This window comes from Rhipicephalus microplus, chromosome 9, assembly GCF_043290135.1.
Source record: "Rhipicephalus microplus isolate Deutch F79 chromosome 9, USDA_Rmic, whole genome shotgun sequence".
Taxonomy (NCBI): domain Eukaryota; kingdom Metazoa; phylum Arthropoda; class Arachnida; order Ixodida; family Ixodidae; genus Rhipicephalus; species Rhipicephalus microplus.
In genome coordinates, this window is record NC_134708.1 from 817,575 (window position 1) to 844,070 (window position 26,496).

The 26,496-nt window shown below is 46.7% G+C and overlaps 1 protein-coding gene across 5 annotated transcripts in view; it reads left to right on the forward strand.

Annotated features, from left to right (window-relative positions):
- Positions 1-19,999, forward strand: part of LOC119163319 (stromal membrane-associated protein 1) — a 178,856-nt gene extending 158,857 nt beyond the window's left edge. For 3 of the 5 annotated variants that reach the window (XM_075872938.1, XM_075872937.1, XM_075872941.1), the window contains 3 exons: positions 15,079-15,183; positions 15,240-15,376; positions 19,662-19,999. In XM_075872938.1, the coding sequence (XP_075729053.1) occupies positions 15,079-15,183; positions 15,240-15,371 (237 nt within the window). In that variant the 3' untranslated portion in view covers positions 15,372-15,376; positions 19,662-19,999. Of the gene's footprint in view, positions 1-15,078; positions 15,184-15,239; positions 15,377-18,056; positions 18,193-19,661 lie in introns of those variants that run through there. The other 2 variants (XM_075872940.1, XM_075872939.1) reach the window with 2 other exon arrangements.
- The last annotated feature ends 6,497 nt before the right edge of the window (positions 20,000-26,496 follow it).

Sequence of the window (26,496 nt, forward strand, 5' to 3'; positions counted from 1 at the left end):
AGGATTGCGAACTGTTTTCGCAAGTGTGGATTTTTTTCGGTACAAGATGCAGCTCCGACAGAAAATAACGAAGAGCTTGAAGCTGAGAATTGGTTGACTAGGTTAAGGAGACCGAGTGCGACAGTGACTGTGAAGACGTTGACGTGTGTGACTTGCCGTCGATGTCGGAAAACCACCACGCCCTCGATATCTTGCACCGCACCGCAAGTGCCGGCAACGTGAGTGAAGAAACCGCGGCACGAGTTTATGCCTTTCAGGTGGCATTCTTAAAGAGCGGCGAAAGCAGAAAGATGCAAAAGAACATTATGGACTTTTTCAGCAAGTAGTTTGTGCAGCCTCAAAATGGCGAGCGCCACGCCGCGTTCTTGGAATGGAAGGACACAGTAGACACAGTCTGTACAACCAAAGAACAACACTGTGATGCAGGTTTACGGTTGAGTAAATTGTTGCTCGGAGAGGAAGCCTCGTAGTTAAGAAATGACGAAGCCGTTTAAAGTAAGAAAAGTAGAAACTTTAAGCATAGTTAAGAGAAAAAAAAAATGAAGTTGCTATGTACAGACACCTAGTCTACACTGACAAACAAAAATATGTCCTGTAAGTTGTCCAGCAATAAGTTGTCCAGCAATAAGTTGTCCATCAACAAGTGACGTTGATAGTGGCGGTGGCTTGGTGGGTTGAGGCGGCGGACGCTGGCGACGTCTCAGCAGCTGGAGTCACGCGCTGACCAGCACAGCGACGCTTGGCGGAAGACGAGGTAGCCCTTACCTTATCAAGAACTGCAGCTGCTTACGGATGCTGGCTCGTTTCGAGGAGGTGATCACCACCCAGAAGGTACCGCCCTCCATGGGTGGTTTGGGACCGGAGTCGAAGCCCGGACACCTGGGACAGGACCTTGAACAGTCGTGGCCGGAACTAAAAGGCCGCGACCTCTGACTACACCATGGGCAGCTGGAGCGCCCTGGCCTTGCCTGACTCCTCACGTTTGGGTCCAGAACCCGACACCGCTGTCGCCCGACACCCAGGATCTTCACTCCAGCCTGCTCGATCTCGTTCTGTCCCCGATTAGTCTTCCTCTTCTTCCCTTTCATGCCTGGTAGTGCAACCTTTTGCACAAACTTTCTCTTCCTTTTGGCGGGCCGCAGTTTTATGCGTGACGTTTCGCGCCAGCGTCATCGTCTTTCCGCCGCTCAATCGAGAAGCACCACTGCCGTCGCCTTCAAGCACGTTGTACATAACACCGCGGTGCCATCACACTTCACAGACACCACAACGTCACTATACTATACCACAATAGGCCCCTTTTTGGGAAAGTTTTTCTGCACGAAAAACCGCTGCTCAGTTCTTAGATGAAGTCGCTCGAAACACACACATACACAGTGGGCTGAAAACCAAAATTGTCCAGTAGCATTACGTCGGTGGTTTACTGCATTGAGATGTAATCTCACCATGCTGAAATGATTGCACCAGCGTATAATCACTGAATGCGGCTCGTGTAATCCGCCCCAACATTTTCAGACCCCTTGATGTGCTCTACATGGAATTCATATTCGTGCAGGGCCAAACTCCATCTCAAGACTCTGCTGTTGACATGTTTTGCCTTGGACAAATATTGCAAGGGTTGATAGTCAGTCTGAACTACAAGAGGGATTCCGTATATATATATGAAATTTTTCTATAGTCCACACAAGAGCTAAACACTGCTGCTCTATAGCTGAGTACTTCTGTTCTCGAGGTAATAACTGTCGGCTAGCGTATGAAACTGGGTGTAAAACCGAGTCGTGGTCTTGCATAAGGACTGCGCCTATGCATGTATTGGAAGTATCGCTGCGTAGTATGAAGGGTCGTTAGACATTTGGAGCCTTGACGATAGGTACTTGGGTAAGCGCCTTCTTGAGGATTTCTCGGTATTTCGGAAAAGACGTCTTCGTGACTTGCCAAGATCTCGCGAAGTTCGTTACGCTGGCTTTCTTGGAGGTTTCGGCCAAGCTTAGCCGCTATACCAGAGCTCGCAGTAGCCTTGAAGGTAGGTATTGGCGTATCGGTATCTTCCTCCTCCACTACAATAAAATTTGCCGACTGTGATGCGCTTTCAAGTTGATGCTCTTCATAACGCTTCAACATATTGATATGGAAAAGCTTAGTATTTTGGCCCATGTCCAACCAGTAATCAAAGTCTCCTTTCTTTCCTGTGACCAGAAAGGGTCCCTTTCACCGCATCATTAGCTTGTTCTCCAGACTTGGAAGCAGTATGAGGGCTCGATCACCTATGTTCAGTCGACAGGTTTTGCTTCTTCGGTCATAATACTACTTCTGGGTCACTTTGGCATGTGACAAGTTCTCTTGTGCCAATGATATGGTCTTTTCTAAACGATCTCTGAGGTCTAAGACATACGCATACGTGGTCTATACTTCTTCAGATATATGATCTCCCGTCCATAACTCTTTTAGTATGCTTAGCGGTCCTCAAACATGTCTGCCATACAATAACTCGAATGGCGAGAAGCCCATACTGGTCTGACGTACTTCGCGGTATGCAAAGAGCAGAGGTGCCAACAATCGCTCCCATGACTTCGGTTCTTCTTGACTCAATTTCCGCAGCATTTGCTACAACGTACCATTGAATCGCTCCACCAAACCATTACACATGGGATGGTAAGGCGTCAATCTAAGATGCTTAATGGCTAACAAATCGTTCACTTCTCTCATCAGCTCAGATGTAAAACATGACGCCTGATCGCACAGTATCTCGTTAGGGAACCCAATGCGAGAAAACATTTCGATTAATCCTTCGGCGACAGTAGCGGAATCAATCGATGGCGGAGCTACCGCGTCTGGGTATCGAGTAGTGAAGTCTACCAGAGTCGGTATGTAGCGGTTACCCCTATGTGATGTGGGCTTTAAATGTCCTATTATGTCCACCGCCACTCTTTCAAAAGGAGTGTCGATTAAAGGCGTGTGACCAAGTGGGGCCTTTACAACCTCGTCTTTAGGATAGGTCCGCTGGCATAGGTCGCAAGAGCGTACATATCCTTTCACTGCTGCCTGAATGCCAGGCCAGTAGAATGCGCCTAAAACTTGTGGGGATCTGAGGCGCGCCCTCGACCATTTCGCGGGCATTCTGCCGCACCCTTTCGCTTTTCCTCCTCTGGTAACGGCGCGTGGCAATAGATGGCGCCATGTGCGGGCACGGCACGTGTTACGTGCGCACCGAAGGAGCTCTCTCTCCTTCGTGGTCGGAGCTGGGTAAGCACGTGTTTCCTTCGTCTGCGTCCCCTTTGGGAATTGCTGGACTGTAGCCTGCCTGGGGTGGCCTTTGGCACCTCGACAGGCGTGTTTACTTGAGTGCTACCTTCGGTATTGTACGCTAAGCCCACAGCGGTGCCTAGTGCTTGAAGTGGTCGTACCACACCGAGCCGCACTTGCCGTAGGCCTACGCATACGAGGTTTGCCCTAACACTCGCGACAAGGCCCAGTGGCCATCGCGAGAGTGTGCAGCATAGCCGTGAGAGACCTTTTCTCGACCGGCGTGTCAAAGCTCGCCATTGCCCGCTCCGACGTGCTTGCGGTTTCCCCTTATCGTGAACGTCCGCGTGCGGGTGCCTTTGCTCTCCGCGTCCCGGGAGCGGACGTTGTACTGTTGTTCGGGGTGCCGCCAAAGGCAATAAAGTGTTGTGTATTTTTGTATTGGAACACTGTTTTGCTGCGCTGCGCTAATCGTCTTATTAGTTGAGCGCGTGCAGAGCGGTGCGCTACACGCGAGTAGGTGATGGAGTCATGGCCCTGTGGCTCGCTAAGCGTGAACCCGCGGTGATCATCCGCTACGGTGAGTAGCGGGGTCATCATAAACTCGTTCGACGGTCCTTTTCATTCCCTAATGCCCCGACATCAAGGTTTCGTGAGCCAAAGCCAACACTTGATCACACAGTTTTTTGGTAGCACCACTTGTTGGATCATTTTGTCTGAGGGTCCCCGGTAGCAACGATATAGAATACCCCTTTTGATCTTGAACGAGTAAGTTGCGCATTCTCCTTGGAACACTTGACCAACTTTCTTTCTACATGAATCTAAAGTTCTGTCCTCTTTTTGAGCTTTGCTCACATCATCTCTGGTCAAATTCAATGTCTTCATGTTGACCTTAGATAATGTGGACCATTCTCGGCCCTTGACACCAACCACCACAGAATCTGGCGAATCTTCTTCCTTCGTTCCTCTTCCACATGAACGTTCCGATTTCGACTTACTTCCCGGAATTTTGTCTTTCCACTTTTCGTCAAGATTTTGGACTTGCCTTGCTCCTGGAACATTGCCAACGATGACATCGTGCAAAGGTCTTGTCATGCATTTGACCACTGAAATACTCGAAAAATAAGGTGACTAGATTTCAACCTTTGCCTCCGGAACAATAATACTACTGCCATTGGCGAGGAACAACGTATCAGTAGTACCTGTTAGAGCTTCATCTGGCACCAGAGCTCGACGGACTACTAGCGTATTGCTTCCCATGACTCGCAGCACTGAAACTGTCTGGCCAAATACTAGGCCCTGGAAGACCGGCATCTGGCAAGTCACAGCTTTTGGGTGAGTTCTTACCGCGCTAGCAACATATCCCTCTGGTTCGTTGGATGGTGGATCGGTGCGTTCAGTGGGGTCCTCTCCAGGAGACAGCAAACAGGATGTTTTCTTTATAGAGCCATCTCTTTTTGTGCAGACCTTAGTATCGTGCCCGGGCTTATGGCAATATCCACAGTAAGGTTGTCTAAGCTTGGTTCGGCAATCTGAGGCCCTGTGACCAGCTTTTCCACATACAAAACACTTTATGGTCGTTTTCACAGATAAGCCTGTGCTCTTCTCCGTGATACTACTTTTCTCCGTTCTCTCACGAAACAGGAGCAAGATAGGCTGTCGTTGTGCCTCTAAAAAGTCATCGGCGCCTTCTGCTATGTCTTAAAGCTTGCTGTGCTTTTTTTCACGAAGAAACTGCGTTAGCTGTTGATGGCAGTTGTTCAAAAATTGCTCCCACACAATTAGACTACGGAGTGCCAAGTACTCTTTGTCTTTGACATTTATACCCACCGATAAAAGAAACTCGAAAGCCTAGCCACGTATTACTTTCCGGTCTCACCACCTTGGGCCTTGCTCTGGTGGAACTTCTCCCGGTAGCCCTCTGCCGTAAACAGAAAACGTTGAAGCAAAGCTACCTTCACCTTACCATAGTCCAGTGATTCTTCGGGAGACAACCGTATAAAGACTTTCAAGGCCTCTCCTCACTCAAACATAAGCTTAAGGCTGTGGCCCATTTTTCTTTCGGCCACTCTTGTCCGGTGGCGATGTTCTCGAACCTCTATAGGTATGCATCCAAGTCGTCCCGGTTTTCATTAAATCCTGGAATTAGGCTGTGAGGGTTCACGTTTTAAAAAGCGTTCCCTCCAGATCCACAGTCGGCCGTTCTCGTCTAGCGATGATTGCCTTCCGATTCGGCTACTTTCAGCTGCAACTGCAAATTTCTCTTCTTTCTTCCAGTTCTGGCAGCTCCTTTCTTGTCTCGCGTTCTGCAGCTCGTTCATCTCATGCCCGCGCCTCCTGCTCATCTAACCACACCCTCAGCTCTTCGCCTTTGAGCCCCATGCGCTCGGCCAAAGCCACTAGATCTCGTGAACTTGCCATTCTTAATACGCCTACCGCTACCACTAACGGCTTCGCCCTGTCGCGGATGCCAATTTGTAATGCAGGTTTACGGTTGAGTAAATTGTTGCTCGGAGAGAAAGCCTCAGAGCTAAGAAATGACGAAGCCATTTGAAGTAAGAAAAGTAGTAACTTTAAGCATAGTTAAGAGGAAAAAAAAAAGATGCAATGTACAGACACCGAGTCTAAGTTGACAAACTGTTCTGTAAGTTGTCTGTAAGTTAAAACATGTTCTGTAAGTAGTCCAGCTATAATATTTATGAAAATCAACAGTCAGTTGGTGGTAGTGGTGGCTTGGTGGGTTGAGGCGGCAGACGCTGGCAATGTCTCAGCAGCTGGAGTCACTCGCTGACCAGTACGGCGACGCTTGGCGGAAGACGAGCTAGCCCTTGCCTTAGCAAGAACTGCGGCTGCTTACTGATGCTGGCTCGTTTTGAGGAGGTGATCACCACTCGGAAGGTTCCGCACTCCACGAGTGGTTCTGGACCGGATTCGAATACCTGGGATGTGACCTTAAACAGTCACGGCCGGAACGAACACCTGGGACATGACCTTGAACAGTCACAGTCGGAAATTTGGAAGGCTGCATACCTCGGAGTACACCATGAGCAGCTGGAGTGTCCTGGTCTTGCCTGATTTCTCGCGTTCGGGTCCGGAACCCGACACCGCAGTTGCGTGACACCCAGGATCTTCACTCCAGCTTGCTCGATCTCGTTCTGCCCCCGACTCGCCTTCTTCTTCTTCCCTGTAGTGTCTTGGCAGCGCAACCTTTCGCACAAACTTACTCTTCCTTTTGGCGGGACGCAGTTTCATGCGTGATGTTTCGCGCCAACGTCGTCTTTCCGCCACTCAATCGAGAAGCACCACTGCTGTCGCCTTCAAGCACCTTGTATATAACACCACGGTGCCTCGACACTGCACAGACACCACCACGTCGCTATACTACACCACAAACAGACACATTTATTCAACTAATTATTGATCGACGGTATCGTCTGCCTAATCGATACATCAATCGTTGTCAACACGCTAGGACATCCGTACACAATATTACTATACACTCCATGACAAACACAATACAACGCGCTAGGACATCCGTACACAATATTACCATACACTCCATGACAGACACAATAACACGACAAACACACAATAACATGACAAAGAGAATAACACACCCAAGGCGGCGTCGCCAACGGTTGACTTACCACGAGTGCCCCCGACATGCGGTCCGCAGTGCCACGTGCCGAGGGCCCACGCTAAAGACAACTGTTCGCGGCAACCGCCACGCGCAGAAGTGCCTCGCTCAACTCTCGCCCGCACCAAGGCTTGCCTTCTGCCAGGGGTCACCGCCGGCGCTACCACTCTACTAACCATGATGATGATAGTGGTGCTCAACGCGAACACAACTCCACCTACCGCTCGGTGGTTTTGACCTGAAATGCGGCTTGTGGGCGAGACACGTGCGCCGCACAGAGCAAACAACTTTACAGGGGGTGTCAGCACCCTCACAATTTGATCACAATAAAGTTGGCGTTCATCTTCATGATCACCTGTATCTTGTTTTGGTTCACTTTAATTCGGGATAATATGAATATTTTGTGTCTTCCCTTCGAATTTGTATCATCCAGATTATACTGGATTAGCGAAGCATGTGACACAGTTGAAAACTGCTTTCCCTATTGGCTGTTTCCATGGCGACAGCCATTTTCCTTGCCAGGGAAGTGCTTTCCCGACAGTCTCCGCTGCTCTTTTGTTGATCACACCACATCTGTAAGCACGCGATTTGACGCTGTTTATAAGGTGGTGCATTGATCTGAGGTAAAGTGCAAGCCTCTTTTAACTTCATATGGAGAAAAACGTGGTACTGTATTGCGCAGACCAGCAGCGTACCAAATGGGTTGCCGACATGTTGTTTCATTTCCTGCCAGGACAGCAATAATGTTACAGAGATATAAGTGCTAGTGCTTTATCATCAACATGCTTAGTACTTACCATTTACTGGCTTTAGTTCGGAGACTATCCGCAGACGCTTGCCCTCACGCTGCTCTGCTGAGACCTTAGCTTTCTGTGTCCCTTTCTTAGTCCCTTTTTGATAAAACTGTCGTCGAATGTCCCTAATAGCTACATAGCGTTTCTTTGATACTTAAAAAAAAATAGTAACTTGAGAAAGTGTATCTGTAGTGCAGTTCGGTGTGATGTCGCCATAGGCCCAGGAGTCGTCTGCTCTCTGGCATGGGCGCAGTTTTTTGTACATGAAAAGAAAGTTTATCTTTTGGTGTTAGTAGCTCACAGAGGTGATTGGAAAATTTCATTTCATTGAACCAATGATTCACTGTTTAGGTGCCCTTGTGACATGTTTTGTGGCCACGAAAAACAAAAAAAAGATACAGAACCTATGTTCACATGCACTCTGGAGGAGCTTCACTCTGCTAAAAAAACACCTGTAGGCTGCAGTAAATGATAAAAAAACTAACAGAACTTCCAAAACCCTGCCAAGTTAAAATGTAAAAGCCCAAAACTCAAAATTATAGAACGCCAAAGCTTGCTGTGTAACGCCAAAGCTTGCTGTGTTCGTACATTTTGATGGTGAACTACTGCAAAAACTTTGTACGAGAGCTGTTTTCTTAAAAGAGTGTCTTGAGCGTCCAGCATTGCATATGGAAAGGATAGCATGCGAATGACTGAACTGATTTGGTCTTGTTTCTTGTCTTTGATCCCTGAAGTTTTCCTATAGATATGATAATCTGCAATATCTTGTGTATGGCCTTTTTTTTTCTTCCAGATAATGTGTACATGACAAGCTTTCTTACAATATGGAAACGTGGTTGTGACATTATTTTATATATATATATATATATATGTGACGCTATGATGAATGGGCGACGTGGCCTGGCGCATACCCCATGTTTATTCCGTTCTGATCTTCTTCTTCCTTCTCTGCTTCTACAAACCATCACTTCATACGTCACACGATTCCCCCTCCCCCCGAAAGAATGAGCACGTTACAATCTACAAAACAACAAAAAGCATAAAGTGAAGAATGTCAAAATGCGCGGTAGTTCGATTTCATAAGGGAGTTTCTTATCTCGCACAAAAGCTTCACAGCAGAGGGCAGCTGTCCGGTCAAATCTAGGGTAGCTCTGGTGGACGAGGCTGGGTGTTGCGCCCAGGATAGCATAAGCATGCTTTGAGCGTGAAATCAGATGGAAACGCTGCCGGTATTCTTGCGATGAATGAACGTGGTGTGCTGGCCTTGAAGCATTGGCTGGATGATTTGCGCAGGTGTCGTGCTATTTGTCTTGATTGGAACCCATGCGTCGCCACCCGTTCGCGTGCTTGTTGACCGAGGCTGGTGCGGTGATTTCTGCGTCCTTGCGAAATACAGGGTATGGTTTGGCGCCTTTCTCGACGTTGTATGTCGTATTGCCTGAGTCTTGATCTGGACTGGAGAAAGCTTATTCGACGTCCCTTGGGAAAATATCCTGGATTCGATGCTTTCCTTGTTTCGAGCGAGAAATCTTGAATATGTCGTCGGTTTGGTTGACACGTTTGTAAACGGCTTTCCATAAACCGCGTGTGTTCTTCCGAAGATGATTCCATTCGTCGTCGTCCTTGTTCGTATAGCCCTTGGAATCTCTGTTGTTCTTGGACTTGCTGGCATTGATGATGTTGCTGCGAAAACACCTGAGGTGGCAGCCCTTTTTCATCATGACACTGACTTTCTGGGCAATTTAATGTGGTGTCCAGTGGGCAGGTAGTAGTCTCTAGGCTGTTCTGCTGCATTTCGGGTAATGAAAGTAATGCTTCAGAGTTGTTAGATACATCATCAGGGGCTTCTTCTTCGCTGTTCGCTGCGAGTGGTTCTTGCGCCTGAATCTGGATGGTAGGTCCAGGGCTTGGCTGAGTATTCTCCGAGCTCCGCAGCTCTATCCCGACCATTGTGAGCGTGCTAGATGTGAGGTGGGCGTTGTGAGCGACGAAAGAGCCAAGTGACGGAAAACCAGGAGGTAGCCCAATTGTGCTAGATGGAAAATAAGCTGATTCAATGTGTGGAGACTGATTTTCACTCTTTGAGTCGTCATGGCGTTGTTCGGCATTTTCCTCATGTGTCAGCTGGTCTACCATGGACAAGGCGTCCTTGTGACACGAATAGTGACCGTTAGGAGCCTTTGAAGAGCTGCGTCGTAGAAAACCAGGTGGTGGACCATATATGCGAGACGCAGCATGAAAGGCATCAGTAGGGTGAGCGACGTCTCGTGTCGTATGTTGAAGCGATGACTTCGGAAATGCTGACTTTCGCGCAGAAGGGATGCGCGCTCGACGGTTAGGTTTTTCCCAATATACGCATGGCCTTCTGTAAGTAAAGTCATGTGCCACTTCGTCTTGAGGCAGTTGTCGATTCGCACTGGGCTTTCGAATGATTGAGGACTGTTTAAGGAATTGACGATAGTGTGCGGTTGTCTCTAGACGGTTGGCAATGAGTAAGTCTTGGTGATAGTCATTAAAACGGGTAATCATCTCCTCTTTGATTTTTCGCCATGACTCGTCGTTCTCGAATATGTGAATAAGGTAAAATTTAAATGCCTCACCGGTGACGTAGTCGCTGAAGTTCGTAACCATCTCCCGTTTCGACCAAGATGCAGCGGTAGCGTGGAGTTCGAACAGGTTGAACCAGTCCTGTACGGGTCCGTCGTCCGCTGATCCGGTGTACTTGGGGATGTCGAGGTCAGCCGATGGTTCTGTCATGGTGCTGGTCGTTGTCCTTCTAGGCGATCATTCGGTAGTCAATGTATGGTCAGGGCGTCTTCTGGGGAACTGCGTCGATGATGAGTGACTGATGAAGGGGCAGGCAGGTCTCCATCCTGTCGACTCGTGTGACGCTATGATGAATGGGCGACGTGGCCTGGCGCATACCCCATGTTTATTCCGTTCTGATCTTCTTCTTCCTTCTCTGCTTCTACAAACCATCACTTCATACGTCACATATATATATATATATATATATATATATATATATATATATATATATTGTGAGCATTATTTAAGCGTCCCATCTTTTCATCTGTTTATACTCATCATCACCAGTCAAGTTTAGGTTGTGGGGCACATACTCGAGACAATTAAGAAGAGTCCTGAGGGTACTTCACGCCATCTTACAAGTGGTGGAGGTGCTGCCCAGTTCTTGCGTCCTCTCGCAAACTCGGACAACCCCAGCCTCTTCTAGAACACATCCCTGGAGCTTCGTTCAGGCCGCCGCTTAAACGACCTGGGTTCAGTAATGTCGCAAGCCGACCAGCCCAGCGCGCCAGCTTCGCCACCGCTCCCACTGCCATTAAACTCTTCTCACCTGGTCACCAGCCCTCAAAAGGATCCTCCGCTGTTCGCAGGGCTTCTGGGTGAAGACGTTGAAGACTGCCTCGAGGAGTATGACCGTGTGAGTGTTATCAACAACTGGGATGAGCCTGCAAAACTAACTCACGTTGCATTCTACTTGAGCGGCGTCACAAAAACGTGATTTTTCAACCACGCCACAGATTTTTCGACATGGCCCACCTTTACACATCAGCTCCACCAGATTTTCACCAACCCGTCAGTCCGCTCGGATATCTCCAAGAATAGGCTTGGTGCACGTGTTCAACGCCCTGGCGAGTCTTACACTTCTTAAACCGAAGATGTTCTCGCCCTTTTTAGAAGCCATTGTGTTGCCTCATGGTGCACCTCGCGCGTTGTTGAGTGACCGAGGCAAGACCTTCCTGTCCACAATTCTCGAGGAAATCCTGAAAACTTGTGGCACAGTTCATAAGACCACATCCGCTTACCACCCGCAGACAAATGGCCTGACAGAGCGATTCTACCGGACTCTAATCGACATGATATCCATGTACATCAGACCGAACAGTACAAAATCTTGCCGTTCGTAACATATGCACACAACACCGCTGTTCAACGAACCACCGGGTATTCACCTTTCTTCCTCGTCTATGGTCGTGCGCCGACATTCACCATTGACGCCTCTTTCTTCAATGTAACGACAAAAACGTCCACGACTACGCCGGAACATTTCGTCTCCAGGCTCGCTGAGGCACGGCAACATGCTCAACTCAACACGGAGGCCAGTCAACAAGACCACAAGCAACACTATGACAGCTTCCGTCGAGACGTCATCTTCCGTCCTGGAGGTGAAGTACTACTGTGGACGCCTGTTCGCACTCCAGGATTGTGTGTAAAGTTTCAGTCACGCTTTCTGGGACCTTACGTTGTTTGTGAACGAACATCTCCTGTCAATTACCTTGTCACTCCCATCGAGGGTTCCTCGGACCATCGTTACCGTGCCTCCGAGATAGTCCCGGTTTTACGTCTTGAACCCTTTATTCGCCGTACCTTTCCCACCTAAGTCTCGGCCGGGCGGGCCACTCAAGTGCGCGGAGAAAATAAGTGTGAGCATTATTTCTGCGTCCCATCTTTTCATCTGTACATACTCATCATCGCTAGCAGTCAAGTTTAGGTTGTGAGACACTTACTTGAGACAATAAAGAAGAGTCTTGAGGGTACTCGACGCCATCTTACAATATATATATACACACACACACACACACACACACACACACACACACACACACACACACACACACACACACACAATTTTTGAAACTACGATCTCCTGTAGTGTTTTTGGGGGGGGGGGGGGGGGGAAGATGAAAACAACTTGCAGCTTTCTAGCATGTTTTGTTACAGTGCTTGGCTTTCCACAAGCGGACTGTATAATCGGAACAAGATGCGTGGGCTAACTTGAAAACTAGTCAAGGTATCGTAATAAAACCGCATATTTACACTATTCCGGATACTGTAGGCAGGCCTAGTTTCATTACTCTTCTTAACATGTAAAAATACTATTTTTCACAGATTTTTTCAGGCAAAGAACTATTTTTTAAATATTTGTTCAAATGATCACTGGTTCAATGCAAAATTATTTTGGAACACTGAGCATTGCAGAGTAATGTATTGAATTTTACTGCCCGTGTGTCTTAAAGGGCCAGTTTTAGATGCGGAGCAGATCTTTGACTAGTCTGTCCTCCGCTGTCCCTCCGTAACGCTGTCCCTCCGTAACGCTGTCCCTCCGTTCGCACCACGCTCCCCTGGCCGCATGTGTTGGGATGGTGCCAAGCAGGTCACGCCTTCCCTCGCAGTGGGCGCCCAATGACGTCACTCTCTCCCTAGTTTGTCACCGCTCCCCACGTGTCATCTTTCTCACTTCACCATCTTCACCACTCGCAACGTTCGAGCGCACATCGGGCGAACAGTCTTTCTGCGATTAAACTTGCAAGAAACCCAACCTGCCTCCCGTGTCTTTGGGTTTCAAACAAACCTTCACTCGAGTAAACGCTATACAGAGTTTCGCTTCAGACTGTTCTTCCAGCACCTGCCTCGACGCCCATCTCAACAGGGTCAACGCCGTATGCACCGCTGCTGCTTCGAATTTCATCAGGGTTCCCTATGGGGAGATGGTCTATAATTTTTTTACAGTGAAAGTTGTTGGAGATCACAACTGAAGTCATGCACAGTTGTCCGCCATAGGTATCCGTAACCACATCACACGAAATGAGAAGAAAAAAAAACTACCAACAATGACACTGTGGAACTCAAACACGGGTCCGCTGGGTTCCAGCACAGTACTTTACCACTGAGTTACATCGGTGTTTGTAACTTGTCAAACTTGCCTTAGGCAGTCTTGACCTAGCACCAGTGACACCGTCGGGCTCGAACCTGGGTCCGCTGGGTGCCAGCCCAGTGTTCTACCACTGAGCTACACCCGGTGCTTGTGACTAGTTGTCAAACTTGCCTTGGATGGTTTGATGGTTGGTAAATAATCGCGTTAATACAACTTATAAAGCGTCTTAACAGCGAAAGAACCAGTCGTCGCACAATACGAATAGCGTAACAAGTAGGCAGTCCAATGCCGTCCAATTTTCTTTGCCCATCACAAAAGCTTGTTCTGGTTCCCCTATTAATTGTGGCGCATACCCACTTCAGCCATATATCCTCATCGTCGTCAGCCACTGCATAAACAATTGACACAAAATTCTGCGCAAGTGTTCAGCTAATACCATGTTTCTCAGAAGAATGATGAAAAATAGCATAGCGAATGCCGGTCTACTACACAAATATATTTATTATTAATTAATCAGTGGGTATCAAGCAAGTGCGCTTGCAGTAGTTAACCAATTAGTGTTTCAAAAAGGCTCTAAAAGACTGCTTTTCTAGCTTTCGCTGTTACTGTGCTGCGCTTTCCACGCAGGCCTGGCGTTTTTTTTTTTTTAATACTTCTCAAACAAACAGTAGACCATGGTGGTCACATTTTTCTTCTATTTTGAAAAACGAAAAACATAGACCTTCTATTTCAAAAAACGATTCTTGCACCTATTTTCTTTGCCTGACCAATCCCCATAGCATGCGCAGTGGTGCAAGCTTGCCAATGGGCTGCTTTATGTACCACTGAGGTTGTCGATTGGTCCTTTGCACTTTTAAATGGTGCCTTGGCCCAGCGTTGATGCACTTAGGGCTGTGTAACTTGCATTTTCATTTTCCTTTGTCGTTTTGTTGAGCCCAATACTACCGGGAGAAGCGGTATTGCTGGAATAAAAGCCTCCAAGATAATGAGGTGTTTGTACAATGGTGCTCCTCAGATAGCGCGGTGCTCGCACTGCTATGACATGTGCTCATGTCGGTCGTTGCCCTGTTCGGTCGTTGGCTGTGTGCCGGTGTCGTATTGTTGATATTGACTGAGGAGACAGGTTTGCACTAGGCTTACCTACTAAGCCCAACCGTGTAGGGATGCGACGTCCTCCACTGCCGCTGTGTGCGAAGACGCTGCGGCCGGGTTCATCGTTTTCTCCGGCACGGCGCAGAAACCATGCACGAGGCAGGATAACAACAACAACGGGTTCATTAACCCAAGATGCAGCACAGTGCGACACTCAAGGGCTTGCAGGCCGTATAGGGAACTCCGCAAGACCGAGCAAGTACGCTTGCCTAGGGCGCGACGACTGCCGCACAAGGGCCGAAGTCGAACGCACGAACGAGAAGCCTGTGAGAGTTCGTCTTAACAGAAAAGGCGTGTTACGCTGTTCGTCTTAAGCAGATTTTTTTTTTGCATTGAATCTATGGGAAATCAAACTAACATTCCTGAGTTGTTCGTCTTAATAGAGTTCGTCTTAAAGGGAGTTTACTGTATTGAGATTTGACTGTTGTGTGAATAACTTATGTTGGCATTCTCAAGTGGCAATACTCAAATTATAGAAGCAAATTCGTTGCTGATCTCAAGTGGGTTGAAGAACACCTATCACAAACAAAGCATAACTACAGGATGTTGACATTATTGATGAACATTTACAGCAGCAACCTCATCTGGCTGCAAGCAGCAGTGACAATTTTGAGGGGCAGCCATTCCACAGCAACCCATTCCTGAGTCCAGTGGCACAGCCAGCCAACATACCCCAGGTGTGTCATGTGCCTTTCAGTTTGTGGCAGCTCTTATATGGGGGTCATGTGTGCAGCTGCAACAGCAGATGGCTAGTCTGCAGCTCGGTTCCAGCAGTGCCTGGGGGGGGCACCCAGCTGCTGTGGGGTCTTGGTCAAGCAACCCAGCCCACCAGGGGCACACGCTCTCCACAAATCTGTGGCACTGAGGAAGGTAGGTTGTGCTTTCAGTTTTTCAGCATGGTCATAAAACACTGCCAATCAGTATTCGAGGCTCTCAAGAACATGTGGACGAGAAACACTGTAGTGCAGCATGCGGCCTGAACTTACAATTACCATATTTACTCGAATCTTGGCCCACCCAAATTCTAAGCTGATCTCTAAAGGTCTGAGGCCCGGGAAAAGAAAAAAAAAAAGCTTACCTCGAATGTAGGCTAAACGAAACAGCGAAGGCAGTGTTCACAAAGAGCATGAAGGTGAAGTAAAGCAGTCGGTTCATGATGCAAAAAACTTGAGAAACATATAGCCGCTAGGCTGTTGTGTTTGTTTCTTTGTCATGGTTTTTTGAGCTGCTTATTTCAGGGGTGGAATTGCTGCGCTAATTGTGCCATGCTGTGCCTATCTGACCTGCAGTGCCAAGCCGCGCCTAGAAAGAAATTAGCACGTGCAACGCTAGATTTAGTCGAGAGTTTTATCATGGACCGAGCAGCACGCGTGAGCTATACAAAGGATGCAAGCGCATTCAAATCAAACATAAATTTCGAATCGTGCATGAATTTTGCACCACGTAAACACAATGCACAATTCTTGTTAATTTGGCATTTGTGTATACCTGATTAGGCGACTCTATATGTGTTTTCACAGCAAATATGTGAGTGTATCTGTAAGTATGGCAACGGTGCGGCGAGTTTTTTGTCATATAAACTGCTATCAGTATACAGTGTGCATTGCTTGTAGAGTGACATTTAGTTTTCCAGGCACAGATTAGCACAAATAAAAAGCTCACTCATGAAAACAGCAGCTGCTATCTTGGTCGACATCCCGACCCCGTGACAGTACGAAGGCTGACGGCTAACTCTTTTGAATCTGACATGGCAACACTCACAACTACAAAACACTGGTGCAAGAGAATAAGTACGTTTGCTTCAGGGAGAAATGCTCTTATTACACAATCTCTTTCCTTCAAAAGCTCACCATATAGAAGGGTTTACGAGCCGTGCACTGATGCTTGCTGATTTCGCGCGCACAAGCTATGCACCGCACCCTTGACTAGAATCAAAGTTCACAGCTGCTGTTTGAGCGAGCCCCTTTTCGCCCATGCCTTATCATGCTTGTTGAAGGCTGGCGGCCCGTTTTCTCTCTGCTCGAGCATTGGACGGCAGTTCTAACATGCGGTGGGACGCTAACGCACGTGGCCCTCGGAGCGACGGAAATCGGCTGTCGCGTTTAATCTCTGCAGCTCGAGCAGCGCTCCAAAACACACCTTTCGCTGCTTCAGAACTGCTCCAAGATTCCCTTTTTACTGCACCAAAGCTGCTCCAAAACCTCATTATTTCTTCTCTCCAAGCTGCTCAAAAAGTCTCAAGCCCGCTTCCACCCTGAAATTATTTGCATCATGGAGATGCTACGCTCATTCCAAGTTGTCATCACTGCTTCCCTCTTCGCTGACTTCTTTGTCGCTATCTTCAGTGTGCAATCCTCCTTGTGATGAAGCGCATTAGATATGCCGTACTTCTTCATTAAAAGAGCGCCAAAGTTCCATGATCATCGTCTCGCGCTGCAGCCCCTCTAGAGAAACGTAGAGTAAAAGAAGTATCCAATTTTCATAAGTGTGCTCCTTTATTTCCTGATTATATGTGCACCGGACCCACAGAACTTGTTTTTGGAATCGTATATATTATATATGGGTATATGAAAACTCAAAAAAGAAAATAAAAAGCCGCCCGCGCTAGGCGCCCAACTTGTCGCGACGCGCGGAAGCACATGCTAGTGCGTGCACGCTTATCTTTCGTTGGGGGAAATCGCATGCTTTCATCAATTTTGACCGGAACGATTGTAGTTTAGTTGCCGGGCACATAAAGATCACTTCGCTCGCTGGATAAGTGCCATTTGTGAAAAGAGTGCGCTTTTCAAACAAAGCAAAGTAACAACTGGGGCACTTGTTATTTCACACTCATATGTATACTTGTGATTACGTTTTGTGCCTTGTTTTTGTTTAAACTGCACGTTAAGTGTCGAGTGGTAAACATTGTTAGTTCGCTCTCGTCCTGTTTATGTTGTTTTTGTGCGTCATTTGTGTGTGAGCAGCACGCTGCACATTTTGATCAGCTTTCTATTCTCAGCGTTACATTCGAAGTTGTTGCTATCGCATTCATCGTTTCGCCCTTGCGGCGAAACTACAACTTTTGTTTTCCTAACTTTGGACAACCGTGTCGTCACCACTGAGGGAGTGTCAGATTAGGCGCTGATGGAAACTCTCCGAGATCATGGTGATGACGGATCTTGAAGTCAACTCGTCAGGCGCTTCAGTCTTGTGCCACGAGTTTGCGGGCTGGTAGCTTTCACGATTAGCCAGTTAGTTTTGGTAACACAATGGCACGTTGAATGCAATGAAATGAACGCGATAGCAAAACATTGTAATGATATAAGAATTAAGGCTGGCAGCCAACTCTTTTGGATCCGATATCGTGGAATTCCTACAAAATGCTGGTGTGAGCAAATACAGCTGCTCCAAGGAAAGGTGCTCTTTTCACACAGCCCATTTACATTGAAACCGCACTGATACTCGCCAAGATAGCAAGCGTGCCAGCGATCGTGACCGCCCTGAAAATCTAAGTTCGTTATTGCTACTCGAGTGATCCCCCCCTCCCTGCATTGTTTCATGCTTGTTACAGGCATGGTACAGGCATTCATCACAAAGCTAGCTCCAAACAAAGGAAGCAGACGGACGGAAAGAAAACGTGTGCCCACCCTTCGATGTCCCGGAGAGGTCCTTGACTCACTTCGATGCGCGCGCGTGAAACGTCAAGAGAATTGAGTGCAGCGCCATCGTCGACATTCGGCTGTGAGGTGACAACGTCACTCCCGCTCCCCTAGAGCTGATGGACCGCGGAGGAGGGGAGAGTCATTTTAGGATGTGAGAACAACATAAATAAGCAGCAAATCCCGTGCGATGGTGTTGGCTAGCTTCAATTCCTATATTAGTCATCTGGGCTTTCTTCAATTCACACCAAGTTTCGGCATCCTTCGAGCAAAAACCGTGGGATGTTTTGGTATCTATTGATGCCATGTGCAAAATATGTGGACCGGGCAGCTTTTTGCACGTCCTCCAAGCTGGCTCTATTTATTTTAATGGCCGAACGATAATAGTTTTGGTGCTTGCCAATGGTGACACTGCTAAGACTTCCCCAACCAGATATAGATTTCTCGACAGAAAGCTTGATGCCTCTGGTTACTTACATTTTTGCAGTTCTAGGCAAATTCTTTTCTGAATGGGCCAAATGCACTCCAGATTGCAAACTGTAACTTCTACATAGGGCTATGATGTTTGAACAGCATGGAATATCTTACTACTAGCAAACATTTACTAGCGAAACGTTTTCCTTGAAGACCTGAGGCACTTATTTTTCACTTTTAGACTGTTAGGATTATATAAGCACGCAAATTTTTAAATAGTAGTGGGAAAGCATCAGATATTTTCCATTAAAAAACTGCAAAACATATGAAATAACAGAATGATGGAGGTTGAATTAAGAGGCTTTTAAAGTCATTAAAAGAATTGAGGGCCAACCAGAAAAGTGAATTTTGTTTGAATTAACCAAAAGTATGAATTATCAGAATCTGAATTATCGCGATTCTGCTGTATATTTTTTCTAAATGTAAGCCTTTATTATTACGGTGCTCCAAAGTAGCATTTTGCTGTCCAAAAATTGCTCAGAATTTTTTTCTGGCTTTTGCACCCCTGACAATGTCTGCATTGGTCAGTCACAGGATTAACTAAACACGTTTCGGCTAGAGATGTTGGACATTTGGCCTTTGATTGTAGAGGTTTTCTGAAAGGAACTGAGGAAGAAATGGGAACAATAATTGAACCAATTGAAATCCACAAGTGGAAAGATTAATGTGTCATCTTTAAAAAAAAGGACCAATACTTGGAACTTCGCAGCACTGCAGGTTTTTGGTTGTTTTAGTTTTTTTTTTTTGTACTCGTCAGTGCGCATGTGTGTGTTCTCATGCATAAGCTGTGTTTTTTGAAAATAAATCATCATTTGCAGTACAGCATTGTGTTTTCGTCTTTTGGTGTGTGTGTTTCCTCTTCAAAGATGGCTTGTTACCAGCTGTTGTCAAGAAAAGCTTAATTTTCATAGCAAGCGAGGACCATGCAGCACTGGGATTGCTCCTTACTGCTCAAGCTGAGGTTGAACATGGGTGAAAGTGGGTTACCTACCTTCCTTCTGCAATTTTGCTACAGTGAACGGTGAAAATATTTTTTTTTGCAGGTGCTTTGTAGGGATGAAAATTGGCTGCATGGCTCCACTTCCCAACTTGGCCAGCCATCATGGAAGAAGTGAATGATGCCACAGAGCCTGAAACATGGAATGCTGTTAGCACAAAGCAGCTTGACCACTTATGTTATTATTTATACATGCACGATCCGAGGTGGAAAAGAAGCTGTGCCACAATGCCTGTACCAATAGTTTTTCAAGTCATTTTTAAAGCCTTGCTTTTTTTAAAGAAAGTTCGAGAACTTGTGATTGTACAGTGTTGCCTTGCATCAAAGAAGTACCATTGTAATTTATTTTTTAATTAAGGATAAAACTTGGCTTGCTGCTACTGATAGCTTGTGTGGCAGCGTGAGGTCTCTAGGCTGCAGATCTGAGTTTTACTTCAAAAAAAAAGACTCCTTTCATACTACTCTTGCTATTTGAGGTCCCTAGGCTGCAATTCAGAGTTTTACTTAAAAAAAAAAAAATACTGCTTTCATACTACTATTGATATTTTAATAGGCACATCTCCGGTGAAGGCAGTACAAGACTAGTCTTCCTTCCATTTATTTCTGGCTGCTTCAGTGTTTTGCTAAACAATGAATTTCCATGTTACCTTAGTTATTGGTGCATATAATTTTTTTTTTTCAGGGGGTGCACAGGTGTATGTTTGTTTTTGTTTTCTGGGCTCAGTCATATGTCGAACAGTCAAATACGTCCTCGTGTTTTGTGTTTCAGGAAAAACAAGGGAAAGGAATGCAGATGTAAAACACAAATATAATAACAGATTTTTTTAAAATATGAGCTCCTTTTTCCAGTTCATCTGGTGTTTTGAGGTGAAGCCATCATATTTGCCATGGTTCTTTATGAATAAAAGAGTAGTGATGGTTTTCTAATGCACTGTTTGACACACTTCGGTTGTTGTTTAAACTTCGCTTTTCATAGAATTGTCTGTGTTTAGGCAAGTGCATGTCATTGGCTTTATAATGTCCTTTGATGTATAATGTATAAAAAAAAATTTTCAGGTATTCAATCTTACTTCCTCATTTTGAAATAAAGTTATCTTGTCTTAATATGCACTGAGAAGCTATGATAATAATGAAACAGTTCGCTTGAATAAGAAATGCATTCAGCAGATGTAGAACAGCTGCGCCATTTACGTCAATGCGCACCAAACTGGTCTTTTTGCGCATCCTGCGCCGAACAACCCATGATGTGCTGAACTCTTTATCAGTGTCTCAGAAGGGGAGATCAAGGCACTCACTTTGGCGGGGGGGGGGGGGGGGGGGCAGTCACCTAAAATAACTCAAGAGAGGGGACCGTGGTCTTGACTTTTTTCTTTTTACTTGCAGAAAGACCCTTTCATAGCATAAATATTAGACTAATAGTTTACCATTAGAGTGAAGTGGGGGTTAAGGGAATAGCGTTATCGTGGTGCAAACATTTATTGCGGACAGCACATTACAATTTCATGGGATAGCTTTTATGTGCCCTAGCTGCTCCACCCATTGGAGGTCAAGGTAAACAGTGAAAAAAGAACAGAAAACCAGAATTTTCGCCTGTCACTGCGCGAAGCAATGTTGAAAGCTTTTTTGATAATAATAAAAGTAGCGAAGTATGAACCACGCACCAAGTACTAAAACATTTATGTTGCCGATTTGTTTACATTGATTCTCTAGTTAGGCCTTAAGGCATTCGAAATGGGAAGCTCTGTCATCGAAAATGAAGGCAAGCAAAGCCCTTTTAAACAGTCGTTCGGTGCGAACAAAGTGAATCTTGTAACAACTACGCCAAAATCACTTTGAAGCGGCCTTCCAAAACCGCCACCATGTTTTATGTACACTACGTAGACCATGCTAGGCAACCTAACCACACGTAACACAGTAACGTTTAATCGGAAAATGGCGTGCGTACAGTGAGTAGTATGGGACGCGTATGGTAATGCGCATGGTCACTTCGATCCCGCTAAGCCCGGTAAACTATAGGGAGCTTTAGAATAGTGTAAGCAGACGTCGTGGGCTCCAATTGAGCTTCAGAATATTGTTTGCTTCCCGCAAATCTAAATGTACCGCGTTTTCGCGAGCCTGGCGGGCCGCACGCTATTTAGGAATTCCTTTAGGTTATCTGATTGGTGGCTAAAGTGAAGGCTCGAGTGAAAATTAAACTCTTCACTGCAAAGTACGATTCGTCAAACTCACTGTTTAAAGGGGGAAAAAATAAATTTAATTTTTGGTTCATTAAGTATTAAGGCTTGGTGGCGCTAGCTACCGCCCGATCTAAAGGGTACAGCCATATCCATCCATTCATCCATCCATGTAAGGCACTGCCCACGGTGGAAGGAAATGTAAGGAGACGCCCTGACTTCACTCGTTGTGAAGCCGGAAGTCGGCCATATTGACTAGGCAAATTCTCCTCACTTGTTTACATCCGAATGCAAAGCAGAAGGCACGACTCTCTCTCCGGCTCGGAAAGCAAGTGGGCTGCGCAGCGCGTGTGTCGTGACGATCCGAAACTAATGGAACGGGGCTCATCACTCTGAGCCTGCGGGACACCTTCAGCGAAATCGCTTCGTCCGAGTAATAACGGGGAGTAACAGCTCGCCGACAACGAAGCAACTACGAGAGAACGCGCGCTAGATGCACTCACAACGGCGAGTGCTTTCAAGTCATTAATTCAGCAACTGTACAGACAACACGATCGGTCGTGCGCCTTCTACGGTTGCATTCCGCCCCGCGGCCGACGCAGCGTCCTGCCACTGTGTCCGTGTTCCGCGTGAAACTCACCGGCGTCAGAATTCTGCGACCGGGGTGACTTTGAGCACGGTGCTAGTGACAGTTGAACGCGGTTGCTGTTACGTTGAGATTTCATGCAATGCTGGTGAAGAGTGTACCAAGCGGAACAGAAAAGGTGTTTTAATACGCATATGCAAGTTGCTACTGTACACACACAACACGAAATTACGTATGTGCACATGGTCCTCATGGCGTCTTGCTGGGCTCAATACTTCGTCTGTTGTCACAAGCAGGAGCACTGCTCAACCGTCACTGACCTGCAAGGCGTTCGTCGTCATTCTGCTTCGACATGGTGCCCAACGCAATTTCGCTGAACACTAACTGCTTCATCCGCGTCATCCGCCGCACGACACATAGATATGCACTCGTTCTACGCACTGTTGAAACCCCGTGATGGCCAAAGGATTTGCAAACTTTGCTAAGAGCACAGGAACTCCCAGAAGAACACTGCGTAAACAATAATGTGGCGCAGAGCACGGATATTGTCTGCCACGGCTCGGCACGAGACCCGGGTAGGCACACATGCCACCGCCAACAGCGGCCGCGCATTATACCAGCTCCATCCAATGCGCAACACGTAACCATAGCAACGCCGCCATTGTGCCCAGTGAATAGGGCCGCCTTGATGTCATTTCCTCCACACTTTTCACGCCGCGCGCCGGCTCGGTATGCCCTCTCCTTACCTTTCCTTCCTCCGTGGGCACTGCCTAACGGAGGCGTTGGTGCGCAACTGAAATCATGCTTTTTGTGCGCTGTTATCCCATGCACTGGACGGAAATGCGCGCGAATTTCCGCAGTGTAAACGGTGATGCTGATGTTGATAAGACAATAAAAATAAAGAAAACTAGCATGGAGCTAGGTTCGTAGGCCGTTGGCCCACATGTGCGCGTAGGTAACCATCTAGAACACTGTGGCATGGTGTATGCAGCTAAACTGTCAGCTCGTTATTTGATGTTAAATGAAACACACCGAATACCGTCAGTACTCGTGCGAATAAAGCTGTAGGAAACATTTTTTCCATAAACTCTGTCGGCGTAACTCGTGCGATTAAACTGCATGCAAAACTCGATGCATGCAAGGGATGCTGTGCCAACATGAGATGCATTTGAATTATCTTACAAGTGATAAGCAGCGATGGCGAACTTTTCAAAGCTTACGTTGCGCGGCTATCAATTGTAAACTGGATTCTTTGCATTTCTCGGGCTTCGCCACGCACGCCTTTTACGAGTGTCTGAAATTATTAGCGATGCTGACCTTGGCACACACTTGGGAGTGAGCCCACAACCGCGAGCTCCTAATGTTATACAGTTCACAGCATTTAAAAATTTTCAGCTGCTCATTCTTTCTGCAGATCTCCATTATCTTGGCTCTGTAGTTTGGCTATTTCTGCACTGAACATTCCTATGCAAAGACTAAAAATCCACAGATAAGAAAAACAGGAAGCCACTCTCCCCAAGTACTGGGCACAAGTACATGAAAATTTATTCATCAGATATATATTGGGTACAGTTGCTTACTGGATATTTCTTCTTCAGGAGCAGCGGCTCAACTTTAGATGCTTTGCCTTTTCCCGCTTCTCGGTTCTATCAGAATTAATGCCTTTCACAAAACCGCGTAACAATATAAAAGCTGATTACGTCTTTTGAGAGGCCAGGGGCATGTTGTGCGCACCAAACTTCTTGGGAAAACTATTCTTTCACGATTGTCAATACATCCAAAATGCTATCAGAATGCAACTTGTAGCAAGAAAAGCACTCTGTAAACATGTTTTCTAGCTTGCTCACAAAACTGTACAGGTGGCTAGATGGATACAACAGTCTACTTTTGTCACAAAAGGTGGTTAGACGAGTGAGCTGAAAATCTTCTCCTTGAGCTGGCATCGTGAGTAGTGTTATGCAAACTTCGCAGTTTGTTTTAATGACACACTTTCGTGCAATATAGCCAGCAACATAAAAGATCAACCTGGAATCACTTCTAGCAATATGCTGGTTGTGGTCAATAGGGGCTGGCACTATAGGCTCATCCACAGTGCTTACACTGCCAGCTGAATCGTCTTGTGGCGATGTATCAGTAGCAGCATTGATCTCCAGCAATGAAGCTAGCTCGCCTTGGTCACAATTCCCCTGGCTAACTGTTTTCACGAGACCATAGAATGACAGACAAGTGATGGTTAACAAAAACTGAGTTGGCGTGGGGTGGTCGTTGTTGCCGGATGACTGACGTATAACACCAAATAAATTTTCTAATGGGTCTTGGCTGGTCTTTGATGTCATTATGTATTTAAATGCTACTTTCCCTGTCAAATAAGAAAGCATTTCTAGCACACTGGTTATAGTCACACGCAGTCCAGTCACGTAGATTATATGCACGTAGTGCCGTAGCACATACTTCGGCTGAAAATGAAGGTCACACACGGCAGATGTGTCGTCCAGGGATTTGTCCACTCGATGCAAATTTCTTTCCCATTGCTTCTTCGGGGCTGCATCCTTCGGAACGCCGAACAAAGACGGCTTCTTGCTGCCCTTCACGTGGACGTAACCGTACGACAGCCTGGCGCAAAACAGTGGTTTTGTCGCCGCGGAAGCATTTTAACCTCGTTTGAGGGTCACTGCTTGTCAGGCCACATCACTGTTCGCCGAAAAACCTAGGGGAATGAGGATTCAAAGCGCGACGAGTTCTCAAAGTAACAAAACTCGCACACACCGACCGCCACTCCAAACAGGCAGCAACTGCCCAAGCGCCAACGCTCGCCACATTTAATGCGGCGGTGGCGCCATGCCGCGGAGGCGCGCCGGAGCACGTTTGTGTGACATTGGTGGCGTCACCGCAAAGCATGGCGCCGGTAGAGGTGTGCGCCGAGGCGATTTTGACCGGCGGCGGCGTGGGGGTCGTACAGAGTCGGCGGCGGCGGCGTTGTCGGCGCACGCCGGTATTTTCATCGGCGGCGGCGTGCGGCCAATTTTCGTCGGCGGCGGCGGCGTCGGCGGCGCAGAAACCGAAACTGAAAATTCAAAAGGCTCTTCTGCCATAGGTTACTGAATTAGTTGAAATTCGGGAATTTTAATCCAAATAGCATAAATGACACTACACAGATGTGTCGACACCCCGATGAATGCAAAGCGTTTTGTGAAATAGTTTTTATTTCGCCTTCGTGAAAAAATAACGCGTATTTCAATCTACGTCCATGTTCTACGGTAAATGTGCAGCACTTTGCTTTTTTTTAATTTAAGATGTTGTTTTAAGTTGTTGTTGTTGTTGTTGGCAACGTCATACTTCATGAAACCTTTTTTCATTGAACAATGAGCAAGCAGTGACGCACGTCCCTCATTTCGCTTTTTCCGGATCTGATCTTACTTTTACATTGTACGCTGCACAAAAGAAGAAGCACCTCTGCTTCGAGTTTTCTTATTACGATTGCATCAAACCGATTTTTTGAGTATCTGTCATGCTTTGAATGTAACTTTCCTTCAAACGAATCAAAATACCTACTTTTCGCAATGTGAGAATCTTTTATGCAGCGGTATAGGATGCGGAAGGAAACAAAGCTGCGCATTTATTCAACTAGTTCTCAGCGCGGTGTTCATTGAATGAAGTGTAGACATGGGCGTGGGCGAGGCGGGTGGTGCAAAAAGGACACTTGAACCCTTCAAGCTCCACCAGCACTTGCTACCCACTCTAGTGACACCAACACGACCTACTCCCTCAGTCGTGATGCAAGTTGAAAGAAGGGTTTGCATCCCCCCAAGACAAAAACCTGTCGATGGTCATATGTGCAGATGAGAGAAAATGCAATATTTGCTCAGATAGACAGCCCATACTGGTCACGAGCTGGGCGTCCGTTGACCGCGCCTGCAGAGAACGTTGACTCCCCGACCCCTTGGTGTTTGGTCAGGGGAGGGGAACACCCCTTGCAAGTGGGCCCCATTAAAATTCCTCTTAAAAACGTCACAAATAAGAATGCTTGATAAGTATGTATAAAACATTCAACTTTTCAATGCTTTTTTGTAGCGTGTTCACGTGCTCAATACCCATCAGATGTGTGAGAAATCGAAATAGCA